The 23,382-nt window shown below is 44.9% G+C and overlaps 1 protein-coding gene and 1 long non-coding RNA gene across 5 annotated transcripts in view; both read left to right on the top strand.

The window, feature by feature from the left end:
• The window catches only part of PLB1 (phospholipase B1), an 86,917-nt gene extending 82,820 nt beyond the window's left edge, over positions 1–4,097 (top strand). For all 4 annotated transcript variants that reach the window (XM_087775177.1, XM_009475089.2, XM_087775175.1 and 1 more), the window contains exons 57-58: positions 2,180–2,254; positions 2,740–4,097. In XM_087775177.1, coding sequence (XP_087631303.1) covers positions 2,180–2,254; positions 2,740–2,961 — 297 coding nt within the window. In that variant the 3' untranslated portion in view covers positions 2,962–4,097. The remainder of the gene's footprint in view (positions 1–2,179; positions 2,255–2,739) is intronic.
• Positions 4,098–11,828: 7,731 nt separating this feature from the next.
• LOC148053243 (uncharacterized) overlaps positions 11,829–23,382 on the top strand; it is a 28,117-nt gene continuing 16,563 nt past the window's right edge. Inside the window, exons 1-3 of the long non-coding RNA XR_015708539.1 lie at positions 11,829–12,189; positions 12,293–12,392; positions 19,120–19,186. This is a non-coding gene — a long non-coding RNA (uncharacterized LOC148053243). The remainder of the gene's footprint in view (positions 12,190–12,292; positions 12,393–19,119; positions 19,187–23,382) is intronic.

Raw genomic sequence — 23,382 nt, 5'->3', positions numbered from 1 at the left:
ACACAAAGCTTTCTACTGGGGTGGCGGGGATCAGGTTCTTACTGATGCAAAGCGCAACTATTCCCTTCCGTAGAGATCTGTCAGTCTATGCCAACTGAAGATTTTACTGTTTACTATTTAAATCTAGTTCTTCTAACACATCCCTGCTTTTCGCTCGCAGTCCATGTACGGCGAGGCTGTGCAAGCTTACTGTAAAGCCGTATTGTTTCTCTGTTCCCTGAAAAGCTCAGCAGGCTGTAGGCTTATGGCCAAATGACATGGATTCTTGTCAGTACACGTAAAGGGCCAGACTGTGCCTGGCCACTGCGTGGGTATGCAGGGATGGGAATGGCTTAAGGAGCCTCTCCCTCACCACGATGTTCTTTGCCCTTTTTGCTTCGTGCAAAGCAAAGCATGCTCCCTCTCTCTGAAGTCAGAGGACTCTGTAATCTTAAGGGGCCCCCACTGGTCCCAAATCCACCTCATCGGTCCCCTGGCCCAGGAGAAGAGCACACGGACAGCACGTTTAGCTTGTGTTCTGCCTCCATGTTTGCCACATGCTCTAGAGGAGCTGCGTGTTTCTTCCAGAAGTTGCCCTGTACACTCATGGACATTGGGATACTGTCATCTTGAAAGCTCAGAAACTAACGCTCCCGAGGAACAGATCACACAGAGATGAAGCAAGCACGGCTGGCTACAGAATTTTGTACCTTATCATCCTTTGTCTGGGCTCTGCGCCAGGCTTCTTACCAAGTGCCCTGGCACGGGGAGTATTACAATTATCTACAAATAACCAGTCGTACTGCAGACAGAATGCTACAGGATATGAGCCACACATCTTACAAATAACCACATCAGAATGTGAGCCGTTTCCTTTAAGATGCAACAAAACTACCAAATTCAGTCTTCACAACATTAGCGGGTGGGCAGGCCAAGCGATTAGGACTCTCAGATGAGTCCAGCAGGACCCCACAACAATCAGCAAAACCTGGCATTCTGTTTTGCTTCTCATCTTTTCACCACTTATTAGCTTTTTGTCCTTTCCTAGTCACATTTTGCCATGGTTCATCTCTCTCTCTTCATTTTTTCAGTCTCTACTTCTTTTTCTTTTTTTTTTAACTGAACTAGAGAGAGAAAGTATTCCCAGTGTTTCCATATGGGAGTCTTATGAATAAAATTTTTCTCCATGTTGTGTTGGGCTTGTTGTGGCATTGTTTCTCTCCAAAATACAGCCGACACTTTAATCACTTGAGGACAGTAAACGCACGTATAGACAATAGCAGAAGCACCATCACTCCTCTGCTCTCTATACCCCGAAGTGCTGGATGACAATTCTGTGGTTTTCTGTGGGCCAATCCCGAAGTCGTTACTTCAGGCATGTCCATACACAGTTGTAAACACTTCAGTTAACATGACTGAGCAAGCTTCTACTCATTAGTTTAACTATGGTAACCGACGGTATGTGCACTCCTAGCCAACCACAAATGCTATGCCATTAGCCTGGACGTATTTTGAGTTTGAAACGGACTCAGGGCTAGCCTATGGTCAGCTATTGCAACTTAGCTGACAACTGATAGTATAAAAAGCTCTATTTAACTCACTTCTTGCAATCTTGTGAACTTAGCCTCAGCTAAAACTCCCAGGGAATTTCTTGTCTGAGTGAAGACTTCAAAGGTTGGCACCGCCTCATTCTGTCTCTGTAACTCTACGTCATTTCTGAAGTCAATTCCATCACCGTGACACCTAAGCATCTTTCTTTCAGTACTGTGCTAAGCAACATGACTAACATCTGTCATGTGTTTTGTTGGTTTTTTTTTCTTTGTGGTTTATACTGTCATTTGAGATGTGTACGTGGGAGAACTGGGTGTATAGTGAACCACTTTGTTTTAGCAGAACATTTAAAGTATGTGGTATTCAGAGTTATTTTCTCCTCCACTCAGTGCAAAAGGAGGAAAGGTTTCTCCTGTTCCTTGCTTCCTGAGGGATTTTTTTTCTGCAGACAGTATATCAGATTTTCTATGTCTTCAGTTCATGAGTGTCAAAATGTTTGGAAACTTTCCTGTGATTCAACTTCTACGACATTTCTTCATTGCTGAAAGCACCAAAATATTGGATAAAAAGTTGTAACCACCCAAAGTCAGGAGAGTCTGAGGAGGAAAAAAATCATCATTGTGTTTACTATTGCTTTTTTCTTCTTCAGTTGGAGCCAGTTGGTGAAAAGCAGACTTACAACAACTTTACCCATGACAGATCAAAACTCAAGTGTCCAAACCCAGTAAGTAAAGGCCAAGATGTCCATACTCTCCATTAACCACTTTTATTTTTCTTCTTTCTTCTTATTGGTAAAAGTCTTTGAAAGAGTATCTTTTTGAAGGCTTTAAGTAGCTAAAATATACTCCTGTTTTTTTACGCACAGGGAAATCTACTTAAAATTTATGCTAAAAAAGTTATCCTCACTGCAGTGGAAAGCCTCTCATTTAATCCAGTTTTAATGAGTCTACGTATTGCCATTTGGTTGTCTGCAGCAAACAAATTTGGAAATGATGCCATCACTCTCTGAGATGGCTCCTTTTTTTGTTCTGGGAACTTTCAGGCCATAGGGCAGGAAAGAGTTTGAGCTAAGATAGGCAGAAGGCAGAAACAGCTGATAGTCTGTCTAAAGATTGACAGCTCCTCTCTGGGGAGGGGTGATGGCATATTGTCTGAATGCTGCCTGTTGAGTGGTCTGTGGTCAGTAAAACCTTTGTTCTCCCTTTGTAGGAGAAACCCTTTCTTTCCACACTGAGAAACAGTGGATTCAGAAATTCAGATCTCAACTTGGAGAAAACCGAACCTTCAGTCCCCTACTGGGCTGTGATTGTGGCTGCAGTAGCTGGAGTCCTGGCAGGTTCCTTACTCATCTGGCTTGTGTCAGGAGGAAGAGCGAAGAGGCGCCAACGTGAGACTGACACAGAAAAGAACATTAAAACGACATCTCTGTAAAGCAAGTGGAACAAACATCTGTCTCTGCTGAGGCTGCTCTCTGGTGTGACGCAGAAAGCAGCAGAATAAAAAAACTGTCGGATATAAATGAAGCTTTTTGGTTAGCCAGGGATTTTTGGACCCAATAATCTTGATCAGAAATGTACTGTAGAGTTAGCTTCTGCAGATCAGTCAAGTGGAGGATGAAGTTCAAAGTGTTAAAGCTTTTTCATTCTGGGATGCAATTCTCTATCTCATGAATATTACTTAGGATGTCAATTGCTTGCATGAAGTGAGAAAACTTGTTCATGCATCTTGGCACCTTAATTGTGCATCTGCCCTTTTTTCTTATAAAACTGTATATAAAATGTTAGCTATGAGACTGTCACCTGGTACTCCCCAATAGCAAGATAGGTGAGATAAAAAAGAAAAGCTGCAATTTCACATGTTAGGTTCCAGCAAGACCATTGAGTTGAAGGTGCTAAGGTTATTCTACACAGGCAAGCGCAATGCCATGGAAACATCTTTAAGCCAACTTCTGAGCAACCCCGACCATCCATGTGGCATCCCTGGTGCAGTGTGGGGCAGCACAGCTAGAATAACTGCATGCTCTCCACTGCTTTGGACTCCAGGCTCCATCTGTCTGGGACTGGACGTGGAGCTGGGCCATACGCATCCCTTCTCCTCCAGGGCTAAATAGCCCGGGGGCAGTCCTGTACCCTCCTGCCCACCACTGTATGGCAGCTGGTTCCAGAATGACTCTTCCTGAGAGGAAGGAATTTCTTCACTAGCGTGCAGTAGGGGGTCTACGCAAAAATGAGGTACCTGATTGGCAAACTAGCCTGGCTTAATCCTTTGCATAAGACCTGTGATGTGTTCAGGTCTCCCAGGCTGGAGTCCCCATGGCTGTTCTCCAAGGAAGAATTTGCAAAGTTGTTTTTTTTTTAAAATTCTCATCAGGAGTTCAGAGGAGACCTTTCCTGGAAATTAAACATTCCTTGTTTTATACTTGCAGGTCAATTCATACGACCTGCTAGTACAGAAGATACTTCACAGGTTCCCTGTGGTCTTGTTTTCCAATATCTTTCTTATTTCCTATGTCAAATACTTTACATTTTGATTTTATTGAAACCAAAGTGTGGTTTGCACTGGTGTTATTTTTTGTAAGGTGTACTACATTTCTACTCCAGAAATGCAAACGATCAGAAAATTAAAATGTTTCAGAGAAGAAAGTGTTCTGGGGTTCCTAACTCTACTCATTGTGCACACAGAAGATATTCAGACTCCTCCTTTTTGCATTTCACTCCTGTCATTGTCCTTGCTAAGATAAAAAGAGGTGGTTAAAATACAAGTTGTATTGTCAGGTTTCAGGGGCTGTAGCTCCACTCACCTCTCCTTTGATCTGCACTCAAAGCTTGGGTTATTACTAGTAGGACTTTTATTTGCCTAAATCTTATCCACAGATGCATGTCTGGGAGCCCTACATGCAGCCCCAAGCGGGGATATATTTGGAATGCAAACCAGAAGCACCTGCATCTTGTTTCAGTGCAGCGCAGGCATCTCTGCTGCTCTCGCTGTTGCTGTCTTCACTGTGGGTCATTAACTATCTACCTGATATCCCAGCTGCTGCTATTTATTGAGCTCAGTGAATGGAAGCAAACACAGCCTTGAACCTGCAATGCAGGAGACAAGATTTACTGTATTCCAGTCCATTCCACAGCACCTTCACCTCAGAGACATTGGAAAATATAAGCCTCACAAGTGAGGCACCTGAGCTAATATCCCAGTGGATCATGAAGGCTACACTCTCCTCTCACCCCTAAACGTTGTTCTTGTGAGTCCTGTTCCTTCCTGGGAGCTTGGATAGCCAGTGCTCATACAGCCCTCGGCTTGGGAAGGAATAAAAAGATGTAGTTTCTCTGCAGAACCTTTATATATAGTTCTCTGCAGAACCTTTCATCAGTACTAGGTATTTCAAAGGAAAGTCAAAACAGCAGTTCAGTGCTGATTTACCTAAATCATGTGTGCATGCAGGAAGCGGGGTGGGGGGTCCTAAAGCATGAGTTACAGGTACCAAATACTGCAGTTTCTCACATCAGGTTTGTCCTGCCTAGAGATGGGTCCAAGTACATCTTGACTTCCATGCGGGTGCCCCCTGCTAGAATAACTATACGTTCCCTTTCCTCACTTAGAAAGCTGAATTTTGCTCTGAGCTTCTGAGAGCCGAAACATAAGAGGTGCAGCCAGTTGGGAAGCAAAGGGAAAGATGGCTCTTAGCTTCTCCAGCATCCTGAGGGATGCTAGAGTGCAAACAATTCTTGCACAGGAGTCAGAGTGACTCCACTTTGGACTGCAGATTCCCAGTTCCCTGCAGCATTCAGCTCTGTAAGGAATGCTGCCTTTACTGACACCTTTGGGAACTGAGAAGCCATGGAGCTTAAATTATATTGGCCCTGTGCTGCTTCTGCAGCAGGAGACTTTTCCCCTCGTTTCTGTAGCTGTGGTGTAGCTCTACTGCATTGCTACAGCAGGAGCACATTGGGGCTGGAGGATGAACTAACTGACAGGATTCTTATTTAGTCTATGGAAATACCTTCTGGCATCTTTCTTGTGTAGACTGAAGTATGTGATGAACTGCAATGACATTTAAAAAACTATCAAGAATCATGCAGTTTGCAGCTGCTCCACAAGCAAAATTATTTCCTTGAAGATATTACTGCTGCGCATTCCCTCTGTGCTCATTAAGTGGAGGTAACATTAAGCTGGAGGGAATGACAATGATTAGGTCTGGATCTTAGTCTGACTGCATTCAGTGTCACGTTAAATCAGAAAGTAATCTGTACATTCTGTCTGTCAGTTGTCCATTCCCCTTTTTTTCTTCAATAACGTGCTCTTGGTTTCAAATGCCCTCATGGCATTTTTCTTCTCTGGACCACTGAGTAGGCCAGATTGCCTACTGATGCACAAAAGAAGAGAGGCTTAGGAAGAAGTTCAAGTCTGTATGAAAAAATGCATGAAATGGATGCCATCTTAGCCCAAGATTTTGCTTTGGCCAATGGTGGTCTCACCCACCACTGAAAACCACTTCTTCTATGTAAAGCGATTTCTTAACATCCTGAGAAAACAGGCTTTGTGGATTCTTCCTCTGGAGAAGAGCTACAGCTCAGCCCACATGAGCAGTGGCTATCCAAAGGACCTTTGTGGGTACCGGCCTTGCTGCCTGGCTCAGGTGGTTGTGAAGGGTGGCAGGGGTAAGTGTTATGCTGTTGCCTGGTCTTGAGAAGTAATCTGTTCTTCAAACAGGGAAGTGATGGAGCCTGACAAGTGTTGGAAAATCATTTGTCTACAGCTTAGTCAGTAGTTGAGTTCAAGTTGTGGCCTCCTTTGTTGCTGCTGCTGGACCTCCCTCTCGTCATGGAACAGTCTGTGCGTTTTGCTTTGTAAGGTCAAATGGCACAATAGAGTTTCATCTAGGATCAGTTTGCCCCAAAGTCCAGTTTAGGTGCTCAGTGAACTTAGGGAAGAGAGGGAAAATTCAGAAAAACATCTGCACAGAAGAATTTTGTGTGGCTTTGGAGACTGCTAAATGGTTCCTCCCACCAGCTTCTGGATGGTAAGATCCAGATGTACTTATTACAAATTTTAAGAGCTGGTCAGTATGTTATAGATTGGGACATCTGGGCAAGAATTCTTTTACTTTGAGGGGTATTTAGCTAAAATGTTGAGGTGAAACAACCCCACCCCAAAGGGAGGGGAATGGAAAAGCCCTGGATTTTTACAACTGTGCATTTGCATGATTCATGTTCCATCAGATATTTAAAGAATTTGCTATTGGATGACCACAGGTTTGCAATGCTTGCTCTTTCTAACCCTTTTTTTAGAAGGAAGATATCTGGGATTTTGGGAAAAGCAAGATAAAAATCTATCCATAAAGTAGTTCACAAATTACTTAAATGAAACAAGTTTCCTGAGTATCATAGCTTCCTGAGCATGACAGGGAGGGGCGCTCCTGAGAACTCCTCATGTTAAAACTGTTTCTGTCCTGAGTTCACAGTTTGCTCATCTAGGGACCTGGGAAGTATTTCTAACCACAGGAGTCTGTATCCAAAAAAGGGGGTGCTAGAAGAGGGGAAAGAGGCTGGCACATTTTAACTTAGCACATGCTGAGTATCTTCCATTTAACTGTCAGCAACTGTCCTTGCCATCACTTAGCTTTTGTGGACACCAGATGTTACACCATCTTTCACCTATTAAATTCTTTTCTGAGTTCAGTAGATTTCTCTTAGGCATTTTGAAACCCAGCACTATCCACACACACCTGACTGGGGCGGGGGGAGAAGCTTATTAACTTAATCTGCTTTTGATGAAGCTCCTAGCGCAAAGCAAAAATTGTTCTGTATTGATCATCAGAGAGAACGGTCGCCCAAGGGAAAAGACAGAGCGCCCATGGCCTGAGCCATTTTAGAAAGAAATCCTCCAAAACACAGGAGAGCTTATTTAAGGGGTGGTTGGAACTACTCACCGGCTAGAGGCTGGAAGAAGTTCCCTTATGTTTTTTCCATTTCTGTGACCTACATAACTGTCACTCATAATGCAGCCATAACTAGATTAAGTTATGTGGATTTTACTGAGAAAACTTCATTCACTGAACTGCATGGGTTTTCCCTAATTGCAGGCCTTCAGCAGGATTTGTAGAAGTCAGGTATGGAAACGTGCTCATGTCCTCCGTCAGACAGAGTATGGGATCCATGAACGTGTTTCAGTGGTAGGGTGCTGGTACTCTCCAGGCCTTCTGCTTCCTTACAAGAAGGAGTTAATAGTCCTTTTGGAGTAGTGGTGCTGCAGGGAGATCGTTCAGTGAGAGGCAGTCGGGGATTTCTGCCATTGATCCATGGGCTGACCCTGGAGTGAGTTACTTCAGCTGGAGAAACCAGCTGCTTCCAAAGATCTAAGAGCGCTTTCTCATCGGTGTAAAATGATTATGGCTGTGAAGAAGGAAAGTGACTTGATACCTTTAAAGTGTCTGTATCATAACCATTAAGGATTTTTAAAAATTCCTTTTAGTGTCAAAAAGTAGCCATGAAGGAAAACCCTTTAAGCTACCATTTGTGTTGCTTAGGTGACTGGAAGCACCACCTGAGGGCCCCAATGGGCTTAGGTTGTGATAGGAGATAATCCCCAAAGTAAAACAGCGGCCAGGGCTGCTGTTCAATTTAACAACAGCAGGGGAGCTGGGCCTTGGACATTTCAGAAAAATATGTGTAACGCCTTCACAGTGGGTGGATGAGGCAGAAAGTACTTTCCGTGCTCTTGCGCCAAGCCAGTGCTGCAGTCAGCACCTCCTGTTAAAGTCACAGGAACCGGTCAGTTCAGCAGTTCTCCGCCCACCAGGGATTTACCTGCATTTGCCAGGTTGCCCACAGGTATCCTCTGAATCAGCCTTCAGATCAAAGTAAAACACAGGAGTTAGGAATAAGTAGGGAGGACACAGCCGGGATAGATTAGACAACAGAAATCAAGGGTGCATCTTCTGAAAGTTTCTAAGACTTGCTCTCTGCTTAGCTCTCTCAGCAACCGTCTTGTATAACTTCGGTGCAGACATTGGGACCCTCAGGAAGCTCACCTGTCTGCAAATACAGCCTCTAGGGCCTGGAGTGCAGCAGCTCCTTAACATCCCACAGCAAAACTGAGCGATTATATGAATCACATAATATCCCTGAGCGTTCCTCCCAGGCCCTCTGGGGATCTGAGGTGCTGACACACCTAGGCTGTGAGTCCCAGACAGCCTCAGGTGGAGGACAGACAGCGAGATGCTCAGTGTAGGCAAGAAGTTAACACCTCTGGGAAGGTGCAAAAGCAGAACTTCAGGTATCTAAGTGCTTTTTAAGTCCGAAAACAGAGTTGACCCTGTATTCTGAAGAAATGACATGGGACTTTCTGGACTATGCTTAACAAGATTAGACATCCGTAATCCATCACTGTGTCATCTACATAAACTTTTTGTGCATCTGGGCTGAAAATGATGCAAATGCCTCTCAGCCTTTGGCATAACATTTATCTATCACGTACTTATTCTGTGGCATGGGCTGACCTTTTCCTGCTGCTGCTCCTGCTGCACTAGTCGAACCACCTCTTCACCCCTTCCCCTACCTGAGACATCATTTTGGTACTGCCGCCAGAAATCCCTGGTGCAAGGTAAGTAAATAAGTCAGCCTGGCAATTAGGACATTCCCCTGGCTGTTACTTATTCAACAACGAAATACTCAATGCCTTTGTTGAAGCATTGTCTAAAGCATTTTACAAATATTTATGAGGGTAATTTGCATGGCCTAACATTCCTGTGAGATAGTCTTATTACCCCCCAACTAAAGATGATGAAATTTATGTGCAGAGAGGTGAAGTGATGTGCCCCGGGCTACGTGATGAGTCAGTGACTGAGCAGGAAATGAATCCCAGAAGTCCTGGCTCCACAGACACAGCCCAGTTGTGTAACCACTATACAACTTATCACTCCATCGCTAACATAGCCAGACTGGTAGCCATGCCAATTTTACGCCTGGTTTTCCCCTTAGCTTGAATGCAAATACAGCAAAACGTCGGCGGTCTGTGCGAGCGGGGAGAGAGCGGTGGGGAGCAGCAAGCTCTGGGGTGTGCAGGTCACCACGGATCAGGTCTGCCCCGATGCGCCGTACCCATAAAGGGGCACTGTGGGCTTGGCAGCGCTTTGGCAGAGACCCAGGCTGTGATTATCGCAGGGTGGGGAATGGAGAGGAGAGAGAAATTCACTGCTCTCCCATCGTGCTCCCACTTGCATTACCCACACCCAGTAATTAGCTCGCCAGGTTCCACCTCCGGCCTGTGAGACGCAAGGCTGCAGGTTGCACCCTCTCCTCACCTCGCTCTGAAGGGATCCTTGCACATTGCATAGAGTAGGAAGAGTCAGGATTTTCAGGGATCTGATCTCGGATCTGTTTACATGGTGAAGGTATGTCCTTTAGAACAGGAAAAAAAAATCCCATTGAGAAGAAATTATGCTGCCGAAATGGAAATTTTTTTCTTGCATCGTTGGTCTGTTTGTCTTTCATTTTTTTACTTGGTGGAAAAGAAATGATGGGCAAAAGTGGACCTAAAGTGAAATTTTTCATTTCAGAATGTTATTTCAAAGACTATTTAGCTATTTCAAAGACTATTTAGTTTCAGAATATTCAGAAGTGCAGGATGACTACCTTTTGACTTATTTTCCAGCTGAAAGCATATAGTTGAAAAATATTACTGATTTGGAACCTTTTAATTTTTTTATATTGCCATCCTGATTTTTGAAATGGGAACTAAGTCTAAACCATCAGCATGTCTGGGGGAAAAGAAAAGTTGTTTCTTCTGAATAGTTCCAGTAAATTCAAAGTTGTTATTTCACAGAATCACAGAATCCTTTAGGTTGGAAAAGACCTTTAAGATCATCAAGTCCAACCGTAAACGTAGCACTGCCAAGTCCACCACTAAACCATGTCCCTAAGCACCACATCTACGCATCTTCTAAATATCTTCAGGGATGGAGACTCAACCACTTCCCTGGGCAGCCTGTTCCAATACTTGGCAACCCTTTCAGTGAAGTTTTTCTTAATATCCAATCTAAACCTCCCCTGGCGCAACTTGAGGCCGTTTCCTCTCGTCCTATTGCTTGTTACCTGGGAGAAGAGACCGACCCCCACCTCACCATTTCAGTGCTTGAGAGGCAGCTTCGCTGCAGAGCTAACTCCTGTACCGATCAACGTGAGCTGTTTGTACCAAGTCACCGTGCCAGCTATGAGAGCGACAACAGACTAAAACTGCCGTCGTGCACAGTCGTCATCCATGCTGCTTAACAGTACCAGTGTGTAGCTCTAAAACCAAATTATCAGTAGCCATCTTCAGTGAGAAACCCTGAAATGTAATTATTGTAGCAGTTGCACCATGTGTGTGACTATATTGATTGGATAAGCCTTTCCCACTGACGCCAACAGCAGCCCAGAACTAAAAAAGAGAGGGGAGAAAAAATAAAGAAGGAGGAAAAAAAAGGTATTTTTCCACAGAAGGCTGCCTCCCAGCAGCCAGCATCTCCTCCGGAATGCTCACGGCTCACACCTTCTACAAACTGCTCTGCTTGACCTGGTGCCACCGCTGGAAGGGGACAATCGGTTATGGAAAGGGGGAGCGTGCGGCACTCCCTGTACCGCTCCATCCCAGGGAAGGGAGATCTGCTTCGGCAGGAAGGCTAGTACCGGCCCTGCTTATCCTCTAACATGCAAACAATACCACGGAGTCAGAGAACTGCTCCTGGGCTTCCGCCCATCTTCCCATCGGACCATTTTTAGCAGAAACCTGCAGCTTGCTCACGCAACTTTTTTGGTTTTTGAACCATCATGACTTTATATGAAAGCAGTTGTGAGCTGGAATGAATCTGCTTGATGGGAAACAGGGTTGCCTCTGCAAATTATCAAATCTCAAGATTATGTTATTTACCAGTGCGCTCTCCTTCGGTCCTCCTTGGAGCTGCCCCAACTGACTGTTTGCTGTGACAATCTAATTATAACTTAGTTTGGCCGCGAGCACCAGCTGCCTTCGGTTTCTTTTATCTCATTGAACTGGGCAAGCAAAAGTTAGGTGCTTCAGAGCCTGCTCCCTGTGTGAAACCGAAGGAACTCAGAAATGTATTAGAAAGGCATTAGCTTCTCCTTTTCTCTCTTTTTTTCCACTGGACCCCATCCAGATGGAGCACAAACAAGGAGCGGATAAATGCGAAGTGCTCTGCCGCCCTGAAAGCACGCGCTGACGTCAGCTTTCACGAACGGGCACTTTAATCATCGCACAGGGAATGTTTCTCTCCTTCTCTGCAGCCTCCCTTTGAATTTCTCAGTGCACCAACATTAGCATTTATGGCAAGGAAGATTTATTTTCTTTGCTGGTTAAGAGAGTAGTAAATTCGGAATGCTTTTACAAGCCGCTAGACAGAGAGCCCCGGAGATCCGAAATCCTGTAGGCTCAGACTAGGTGCGTCAAGGGCAGCAAAAGGGCAAGCTTCTTCCTCTGTGTATTTCCACTCGCATTAACAGCTAAGCTGAAAAGCAAGGGGCTAGTCCAGTCAGCATACACAGAGAAGTTATTAGCTTCTCCAAGCCAAACTGCGCAAAATACTCTGGGGAAAAAAAGGATTGGGTACCAGACGTGAAGGGACAGATGGATTAGGGACCTCCAAAGGCCTTTTTCAGCCATGTAAGCAATTTTTTTCAGAATTAAGCACTGAAAATTAGCAGACTCGTTTTCTGTTCATGTGTCAGGCCTCAAACAAGCACCTCGCTCTCTTCCTCTACCCCAGTCTTCCTGGCTGGACAACAGGCAATCGGACTTCGACCCCTTCTCATGAGAGCCAGGAGTGATGAATTCACTGAAGTGCGTAAGAGCGTTTTGAGCTCCGTGTAAGTGCCTTGCATTTGTTGTGATCTAACTTTCTGCTGGGATTCAGCCCAGTCTACTCCTTTGCATCTGCTATTGCCTAGTTGTATTTTCTGTATTTCCTTTGCGTCCTTCATGCACGAGGGAGCGTGTGTGAAGCAAGAGTAGGATGCATCCACCCTCTCTTGGCTGTTTGCCGTAGGTGTGCCCAGAGGTGAAATTCTCCCCCCTGGCAGAGTGGCCATCATAACGCATGAGTTTGGGTAGATCTCAGTGGAGCAATTTAAAGAAAGATTTCAGTCTTTATGGCGTGGGGAGATTACCTCACTCTAAACATTCAGCGATGTGCCAGAGAGGGGGGGAAAAAAAGATGACAGATACTAATGATGCTAGCAGGCTATTGTCAATGTAGATGCAGTCAGCTGGTGCCATCAGCTGCTTTCATTAGATTGCCTGCTTCACAATAAAGTGGTTTCCTAATTATAGCCTTCACTTCACCCTCCGTACTGTACAGTCCTGCGTCATCAGGTGCTGCTGCTTCCTTTACGCTTGCTGGAGCACACTGCAGCGTGGAGCTCTCTCAGCGTTAAGGCCCCGCTCGCTCGTGTAATTAAAGGAGGATTAGAGATGGATTTGTGGCAGCCGCATTCTTACTTCGTGACTCTTGCATGTTGTGGCTGTTGCTTCTTACAAGGCCTTAGGTGGCTAAAGGCTTGCAGGCATTTAAAACACACACATATATATACATGTATATATACAAACTTGTATATGTGTATATATGTGCCGGATAGTGACGCATTTCCCAGGTATTTGAAAATTTCTGTAGTGGTATGTAAGAAACAGACAAAGAGATAGGGAGCAAGTGCAAAAGATTGTCATTAAAGATTTAGCTAGGATCCACTTTTAGCCTTTCTCCTAGCTCCATCTCTCAGACACTAAAAACCACATGAAAACTACAGCCGCCATATTTTACTCTCTTATCTTTTAAAAACAGATACTCCCTCTTAGTCGCCGCTCCCTCAAGAAAACCAAATTTTCTCCAGTTGAGCAGCCAGCAGCTATCAGCTCAAGTCAGACCACCACACATCGTGAGCTGTCTGCTGGAAAACCCTGAGAGCTTTGGGGGTTTTAATAATTAGTTTGATGTGCTTTTTTATTTACTTTTTTCATTTGGAGTGCTTGGTTAATGATTTTTAAACTTTCACGGCTGGAAACAGTTCTTACTTTTAAACGAGAAGAGCAATTTTCATGTAATTACAGAGTTGCAGGTGCACAGGCTGTAGAAAACAGCACCGAATATTGTGAAATTCATGATGTAATCATCACAGGGCTCCTGACGTCAGTTCACAATTTGACTTGCTAATACTGGAACCCTGGTTTTGTTTTCCTGGGCTCTCTCAACCTGCTGCTTGCTCAGCCATTTTAAAATACAAAGTTGCTCAAAATGACCACTCTGCCCCTAATCTAGGACTTTGCTACGGTCCACTGTTCACTAGAAAAGCATCGATGGTCTCACTCTGCCTGGAGTTCTTCTAGCGTAGGCTCAACTGGTGCCCACCAGCCTTCTGCCACTCTCCCATATTAGCTCCTGGAGGGAAATAAACTACATTTAGCGACCTCGTTCTTTTGTCATTACAAATACATTATAAATACATTTTCGCTGCTATAACGTGATAAAATTTTTCAGCACACCCTTATTGGATATTGTGATGCTGATTAGAATTGGACAGAAAAACAACAACCAATTACAGCCACTGCAGGCCAGTAAAAAAAGTACAGTTCCACAGAAATACATGTTTTGCAAATTTTGGATGGTAGTGAAGTGTCCTGCTGTCACTTTTGGGCACTTTTTGGAATAAAGCATTTTCTTTTTCCATGTGAAATGTTTGTTTTCATAACAGCATAAAAACTCCACAGGTAGATTAAAAAAAAAATTCCTTCTGCATTATCATCAATCCTAAACAATTACTTTTTGGGGTTTTGCAACATTCAGATTTTGTTCCAGTGTGACAAGAAGACAGATTTCAAACTCACTATTCACACTAGAGAGGTCTTATCCTCTAGTTAGCCATATCAGTGGCAAATATTCCCGATAAATTGGTACCATTTTGCTCAGAGCTGGTAGCGGCAGAAGTACTGGGCAATAACACCACTCTGACGGTGGCAGAAGACCTGATGTAATTGAGATGTTTGCAGTGTTACGGTTCTCCCCCAATATTCACGCTGTTTAGATGAAAGGTTGCCAAAACGCGGGCTGCTAGCACCTAAAGCAGCTCCTACTGCTGCGTTGAGTCCTTGCGCTTCTGTGGGATTTGTGGCACCCTGTGGCACCCAGGCCATAGTTTAGGGAGCTCGGGTGGTTTCATGTTCTGTTTTTCTGTGGTACTAAGTAACCTCAGAAACACTTGATGACTCCATTGCAGCGAGCTGTTACTGTATAAACAGTTATTTAAAATACCCTGTCCTGAAATACTCACTTCACGTCCAGGGAAATAGTCATATATTATTGCCCTGTGACACCATATAATCAAGGGAACTGCCCGGCAGGTGACAAGCGTGGTGCCTTCTGGAGTCACGCAGATCTAGTCATCACTAGAAAGCAGTGGAGAAGTGGCTGTCAGCATTTCTGACCCTTACTGACTCCTGCCGGGTAGCTGATCCTCCAGGATGATCTCATGCAATCACTCTAAGCCCACTGTGCCCACTTTATTGGCATTTGTATGCTGGCAACTTTTATTTCCAAGAGCTATAGCAGCTATTCAGCCGGAGCTACAGACTAGCTGATGACTCACCCTCCTGAAGCTGGATTCAGATCTCTCCTAACCCGTTCCCAGAAATGAATGTCTGAAACCTTTGCATCCACCCTGCCGTCTGCCTCATTTGTGTTTTATGCCTTAGGAGAGAAATCTTTGTTCCCTTCTCCTTTCTTTGACTCTGTTTTTCTGGATGAAAGAGCACAAGGAAGAGTGGGACCAAGCAGAAGTCACTCACGCTGTACATGCAGCTGTCTGCATACCCCCTGCACCTGTTTGCCCTCCCTATTTTTGGCCCTACAAAATCCTAGGAATTCTTCATCAAAGGTTTTTTCATCAGCTACCTCCTGCCAGCAGCCAAGACGGCCACCTGTCCATCCAGAGGAAGGAGAAAGCTGGGAACAGTGTTTTCCTTTGGACTGGGGGCCTCTTGCTGTTCCCTGATCCGTGACCAGAGCTCTTTTTAAAGGTGTCCCCAGTTTCTTCTTTGATCTGGGCCACTGCATGCAGGTTGCTGCTCAGGTACTGCCCTGCATCTTTCCATATGACACAGTGACCCACATACCTGTCCCTGCTGGTAGTGGGTCATATCCTGGCTTATCTGGTCCTCCCTTTTCCAAGGGTGATAAGAAAGGAGAGACCTTTAATTATCTGATGGTCTCCACCCACCAGTCCCCAAGCTAAATGTCCTGCTATCCTCCATTCTTGTTTGTGTGTTTTTGAATAAGAACTAACTAACCTAAAGGATTTCCATCCAGGTATCTCCGTGGAGTCATAAATCTTAATCTGTCCACAATCTTAACTAATTGGATTTGTTTGTAGAAGAAAGCCGCCTGTGGTTTGACTTTCTGCAGTTAATAAAAAAAAGGGGGGGTGAAGGGGGCAAAAAGATAGAACCTAATTACAGCAATGAAGAAAAAGCAAGCTGCATCACAGCTTACCCTGTTGCATGATAGGTATAGACATTGCTTAAATTTGCAGTGGAGATTTTGCATGTGTAATCAAATCAGTGGACTACATGGTGCTTCATATTCCTCTGCCCTTGTAGGTTACTTATGCAGGCAATAAGCAGCGGCATTCATTCCTGCAACGAGTCACACTAACTTATGCCTCATTTCTGCTTCTACCACCATTGCTCTAGTAAAACTCGGAATGTAAAATGCTGCTTCTGGTGGGAATGGCTTGTAAGTACTACCTTACTTTTGCAAGCATCACTGATGAATTGGTAAATGCAAATAAAAACACGGGTAGCCAGGGAAACCCAGACTCAAAAGGTTTTAGACTTAAGAGTCAAAATCAGGATAACAATACCTGTATCTACTGACTACTGAGGTACTGTGCCTATTACACAGTTAGTATACCAGGACTGCCTGCTGCTATCCCGATGTCCTAGACTATAGGACATCTGCTGTAGCTGCCTAAATTATGTTCAGATAACCAAAAAAGCAAGTGTTCGCCCAAGAAACCGCACTCCTGCAAACACTCTAACACTGCCTAAAATGCCACCACATCAGGAATGAAAAACGCTGCTTACGGCTCATTTAGCAAGGTCTGTAGTTCACATATGTTTTCTGTTTGGTGCTTCAGGCTTCCTCCTGGCTGGAGGCAAGCGGCGGGAGCCCAGCTGTGCCCAATTATGGTCAGAGACACACGGAGGTTAGAGTTTAAAAGCGGTGCAAGAGGTCAGTTGTTCACTTTGGCTTGGAGATGGGGCTGTGTTTCTGTGCTCTGTTTTGATTTTTACGAGCTCTGCAGGTTTGGTGGCTGATTCTAGCTTATTCTATGCTAGCTCTGTACTGATGTCCGTCCACTGACTCTTGATTTTATGAAGGTAAGGGTGCCATGAGGCCTGCTCACTGTAACACAAAAGGACAATCTGAGCTTTCTTCCTGTTGCTGGTGTCCATCTCTGTGATGGATACCAGCGGCTGGGGCTGAGTGTAAACCAAGCCCTGCTGAGCATCGGAGACCTACTTGAATCTTTGAGATTTTGGTGAGGGCTGTAAGGATTTCACTTTTCTGAGCTGTTTTTAGGAGTCTGGAAGAACACCGGTCTTTAAGCGAACCTTGATTTAATGCATTTAGGACCTGTGTGATCGATGGTGTCTATAAATACCATTTAAGTGCACAATAGAATATTTAACATACCATTTTCAGCAGGCTGTGAGCCAGGCTTGCTGCCTTGCTCTTGCCGCAGCTTCGCCTGGCTGCGGGTGGACTCTCTGGGTGGTGCGTCCTTGGCACCCGGGACATGTGGCTGGGGGGCTCCCTCAACACCACCCCCCTTCATTTTGGCACAGGTGTTATCTAAAGGGCCGGCTGGGCAAGTGAGGTGCTCGGGGGCACCAGGGAGGGTGTCGGGAGATCGCTGCGGTCGGGTCCCCAAGCTGCGGGTCAGCAATGCCCGTTTCCTCACAGAAAGAGGAGGAAATAACCCAGAGGGCAGCACAGGCCAATGGGGCCGGTGGCTCCAGGCAAAGAGAGAGGGCAAGCAGAAAACATGGGGTGGGGAGGGGAAAAAAGGAGGTGAATTCTTCCCCCAAATCCTCCCACATCTACTTCTCAGAGATATCTGTGGTATTATGTATAATATTAATGCTTTCTTCAGGGGGAAAAAAAAATGCCTTTTGTAGGAAACTGATTATGTGTTTCTATATTTAAGAAAAGAGGGGATTTTTGATGCTAAAATAAAATAGTGGTTACTGTATTAAAATTTGCAAGTACTTAGCATAATATAATGATTAAAGCAGTCTTTTATTGGTATGCTTGTAAATAGTAAATTCCCACTGCAGAATGGCTCCCGTGGCATTTTGCCAATTAACCTTTGTGTGCTTTGATCTCGCTTTGACTCAGAAGTTCAGGCTGCTCCCTAGTTTGTTTAGTTGTTAACAAAACACTTGCCGTTTGAAATACACAGTGCTTGGTATACGTGCTTCAGGTCCCTGAGCACATGCAATATTGATGTCTCATGGATCATAGAAAAGCCTGACTCATTAGTGAAGAGATATTAAATAAACATCCTCAAAGAAAGCAAACAAACTCGGCCATTAAGATGATTTTTCAGCCTGAACCACGCTAGCAGAGGCGTAGGAAATGCAAGCTTAGTGAACTGGTGAGGAGAGAGGAATTGTGTTCGTGTGGAGCCAAGCTATATATCCCCTGCCCGCCCTGCCAACTTGCAGGGCAGTCAGCGGTGGGGCTCAGCTGGGAAGAGCGGGGACCTGCTCTGCCTCTTGTCCCGCCTTTCCCAGGGGCTGGGAGTGGAGCTGTGGGCCAGATGGTCAGGATGGAGCTCGCAGGGAATGTTCCTGCTCGGCATCCGGCAACCAGCAAGCACTGCCTTTCTGCAAAGCACTGCAGCCACGATGGCTGCTGTGTGCACGAGTCTATCCTCGTTGCTCCTGGGTTCTCATCCAAGATCTGCCTTTCTCTTACCCCCTCTCCTCTCTTTACATTTCAGAGTATAATGTGTGATAGTTACCTTTCTCCTTCCCTCCCATAGGTAGTCCTGCGGTCAAGGGCTGAAAACACTGGTTGAGACCAAAAATACTTTAAGATACAAAGCTTATCATGAGCACTGAGTATTCTTAAATAGGTTGGCTATATATTTTGCAAGCCATGTGACATTTATTATTTATAACTAATGAATATGTGACAGTTGAGAAATATGAAAGAGAACTTGCTCTCTATGCTCAGGGTCTCTCAGTTCACATGAGTCAGTCTCAGAGTCTGAAGCCTAAAAAAGGTCACTTTGCAATCTGTAAGTAGCTTTAAAGCCTTCATGGGCCTTAAAGCATCAGGCTTAGCCAGTGGGAAAAACCTCCTGGAACAAGGTAGCTCTGCCAGCAGAGAGCTGGAAAATGGAGAGAGCTGCTAAGTCTGCCGTCTCCTGCTCTTGCTGCAGGTAGAGGAAGAAGAACAGAAGGTTTTCTAGAGGCTGAGCATATGTCTGATTCATCACAGCTTCAGCTAATAGTTCTCACATTTATCTATTCCAGGCTTGTCTCCAAATGACCAAATGTAAAACTTGACATTGCCTTATGGCTACGTGAAACAATGGAACTGGTGAGTGGCTCTGCCTCCACAGAACTTGCTATTCCCTTGTGCTCTCTCCTGTCTCCCGCCTTTTTTTTGTCATCGCAGCCTACGTATCCCATCGCTCAGCCACCAGCACCGGTAGTCTGCTGTGTCTCACTAGACCCACATCAGCCAAAACATGCGAAAGAGTAAGCGCGTTTCTTTAAATTCAGGTTTTCTTTCCATCCAAACCTCCAGTACCCACCCTGAGGGAAGGTGAGAGCCTAGCTGTCTCCCATCACACAGATGATGACAGAAATCCGTTGTCTATCAACAACACAGCTGACTCCCCTCCCCTTCCTCGTACTGAAAACCCAAGTGTTGTGCTGTCGTAAAGAAAGTGCCTGAAAACACAGTCCCTCCCCAAAACCAGTTGCCCTGTGGAGGATGTGGACAGACACCTCTTTGCAAACAGCTATGGCAGTGAAAAGGTTACTGTCCCTCTCGACCTGCCCACAGGAGCACCTCTCAACCTGCTTGTGTCAGAATAGGCTGGATTTATAAGGTAAAATGCTCCACTTTGGCTGAAGCAGGAGGAGTGTTTGCACGAGCTGCTCAGCTGGAAGACGAGCCCCTGGGCTGGGTAGGGATGAATTGCAAGCCACAGGGGCAAGGCTGGAGGCAGGTCAGTCTCCTTGGATCAGCACAGCTGAATCAGGGGGTAAACAGCTGGTCCCTGCTTGTTTGACATAACCACTTCTGCTCATCCACCTCCTACTAGTTAACTTTCCCTCAAGTGGCGTTTCCCTCCACGCTGCCTTGCACATATAAGATCTGGAACAAAAACCCACCTCGCCACCTCCCGACTCCCTATCCTTCCTTTAAATGCCTCGCCAGGTTGCGAAGCTGGTACCATCTGTCAGCATTGGACTGTGACCTAAGTTCATTTTCTTGCACAATAGTATGCTTGGTTTCATATTACCTATCTTCATCCTTTCTGCCATCTTCTTCTCTTCCTATCTTCGTATTTATTTTGTGCATCCATTGCAAGTAATTAGCTCTTAGAAATAGGAGTTGCAAGTCTGGTTTCCTCAGGACATGAGGCTTAGGTGATCACGCTCTGTACGTCCTCAGATAACTGTTGAATACACCAGTTGATTTAATTCGGCTGATGGAGAGCGGGCTCAAAGCTAATTGAATTCCTACAAGTTTTGTGCAAGCAGGCAGCTAGCAGGAGCAGAGAGGAACCCTGAAGTCACGCACCAGGAAGAAAGGTAGCAGATAAATTTGCATCTTAGCAGATACCAAACAATTCATAAGGGAGATACGCTAATAAGGGTCAAAAAAGCACCTCAGTTTGTACCTGCAAATGACCACAAGACAATTCCATAAGAAACCTGGACTTTTCTAGTGCTTGTTGAATTATTTGGGGTTTTTTATGTTGTTTGCACTGTGACTGGGACAATAGCTTTACATCCCAGAGAGTGTGTTACTATAGACCATGAAAAAATAATAATAATAGCAATAAGGGCAGAATGTAGTAATGAATATTTCCCATCCACAAAGCTATTTTCAGGGCAGCACCTTTCTGTAATCCTGCTGGCTTTTGCACTTCTCCATAGCTTTCTCTGCCACAGCCTTGTAAAAATCTCGTTCAGTCTTAATACACTAAGTTTGCATCTGTTTAATTTCAAATGGTGGCACAATAGGGCTCAAAAGGACATTTGGGCTTTCTTAATCGTTCCTGCTAGGAACAAAAGGCAATTCTGGTGTTGTATCACCAGGGTCCACCAAACTGACATAGTGCAGTTGGGTTTTAGCCATCTTCTCAGGCTGCCCGCTCTCCTGGCCTGTGAATCTCAGGAGATCTAATCACCAAAGGTTCATCTGACAACCACAGGGCACAAAATCCTACCCTGCCATTTTGGGTTTTGTTTTTTTTTTGGCAGCAGCAGATCCTCAGCCCTTGCCCACCCTGTTCTCCTTCCAGGGACAACCTTAAAAGTAGCCAGATGTCATGTAAGCATGTGTAACCCTGCAAGAAATCAACTGGCCTGCAAATGGCAGGTGATGGATCTAAACCTGGCTCAAGGTTTCCAGCTCCTGACTGCTTACACAGCAAAGGTGGCAAGTGCAGTACTAAAATCAGCGTGAGGTTTTGCACGGTGACACGTGCCTGCCCAGAAGTAGACAAAAGGGAGGATTTAACCACAGACCAGTTCATTTTTTTTTCCTACAAAAAAGGCACTTTTGCACTCTAAGGCAGTTCCAAAAAATAAAAACATAAAAAGGCTTCTGCAGCAGTTTGGCTGATGTGTTTCATGCAGTAGTGCTGTGTTACAGAGAGAAATTACAGATTGTCTCAACACCTGGAAGGCTGTTATAGAGACAGGTTTAATAATTAATTGCTGTTTTCCTGAGACAATGCACCCTGGATCTCTTAAGGAGCATATTGCACACTGGGTAACAGGAGGAGGAGGCAAAAAGACAAAACATTAGAAAAGATAAAAAGACTGAGATCAAATAACATTATTCCTCATGTCATGGTGGAAATGGGGCTATACTCACCCGCTCCTGCAAGGAGGTTGCCTGGAGATGGCTCAAAGTACTTGAGGTCAAAATACTTGAATTCCAAAGTTGCTTTTAAGTAAATGACTCTCATATGGCTGGTGGCAGGAAAGATGGGACCAGATCAATTCCTTGGTGTTACTATGCTGGGCTTATGTCATGGCACCCTGCACAGATGGGGATACGGAGGGGTTGTTTTATAATCAGAAAAACATGGTACCTGGAAATGATGCTGAAAGGTTCCTATAGGGTATGTTTTCTGTACGTACTATATATTTTTCTCATCTACGTTTAGCACTACACTTTTCTATGAAAGCTATAAACCTAGTGAAATTAAATGCTACAATGAAGTGAGTAATAAGAAAAAATACTATTCTGCTGGGCTCCTTAGTGACCACAACCCAAACCATAAACGCAGGCCATACTCTGGTAGCAGAGGAGCACTAGCATCTGTTTCTGTCCGTGTCTTGGGCACCTTCCCATGACAGGTCCCATCACCTACCACCTTACTGGGGGCCTGTGTGTTATGAAAGGGGTACCAAGAAGAAAGGTAGTGTCTGTGTGCACACATGTATTGGGGGTGAAGGTAGAGGGCCAGGTGAAGGAGGTGGCAAGCAGGAGGAGAAGCGCGAGGCGAGGCCAGGCCTGGGGTATGCAAAAACATAAGCACGTACGACAGGTAAAAGTGGACTTGTGTTGGGGTGGGCAAATGGTGTGTCTCAAGGTGCAGTGGATAAAAGAATCAGAGGTGTGTGTAGGGAAGGAAAGACCTCCAACATATCAACTGCACCCTTCTCTAGCTAATGCTTCTATTTTTTAAATCACTGCAAACACGAGGGATTTCAGCCATGGGGATATTAATGATGCACAATCTTCATTCAAACTAGAGTGCAGGTACAAGCACTGCAAGCAAAGGTCATCTGGTAAAACGGATGAATAGATATACAGCAGCCGATGGCACAGAGCTGCACGTTCTGGTAGCAGTGCTGTTTTGCGAACTATGGTGCAAGGTGTAATCTCATCATAAAAGCTTATTTGACCAAATGTGTATGTTTACTGATGTGAATAGTCTGATCTTAATGGAACCGATGAAATGAGCAAAATTATGAACACATTTAAGACATCTACAAGGACAAGACTAACTGCTGGTACCTGCTGTGCTGGGAGTTTAGGCTGCTGGAGATCAGTGCGTGTTTCATCGTTGAGCAAAGCCCACTGACGTCCTGGGCAAGACGCAAAGCCTGTTTTTCCCATGGCTTTTATTGCTGAAGAGGATCTTGATTTCAGTGAATCAGATAGTGTTCTTGGATAAACATGTCAGCTCAGATGGCTTTGAAAAATGTGTTTCCTTATGAATTGTAGCTGGGTCTCAAGCTTCTTTGATAAGCACAGTGCACAAATTGAAATACCAGTCATGGATCTGGGTAGTTAAATTACTTTTACAGATGGGTCTGATGCTGTTGGGCACACTTTCCCAGTGCTGCTGTAAAAAAAGGAAGGAACTCCTGAGCTGGAAGAGGGGTTTAATAGAGGAAATTACTTGGGATTGCACTGGCTTCTGTAAGATAGACAGCTGCTGAGGAAAAGCTCTGTTGGCAACCTTCCTCGTAATTTATGGCCAGATCCTCAAAGTATAAGTCATCCTAGGCCAACTGAAGTTACTTTTATACTACCCA

The sequence above is a fragment of the Nipponia nippon genome, unplaced genomic scaffold, assembly GCF_047370975.1.
Source record: "Nipponia nippon isolate SJK-2023a ecotype South Korea unplaced genomic scaffold, ASM4737097v1 scaffold_4, whole genome shotgun sequence".
In the NCBI taxonomy this organism is placed as follows: Eukaryota; Metazoa; Chordata; class Aves; order Pelecaniformes; family Threskiornithidae; genus Nipponia; species Nipponia nippon.
Note: the sequence above shows the minus strand (reverse complement) of the source record. Positions and strands in the feature narration are given on the sequence as shown.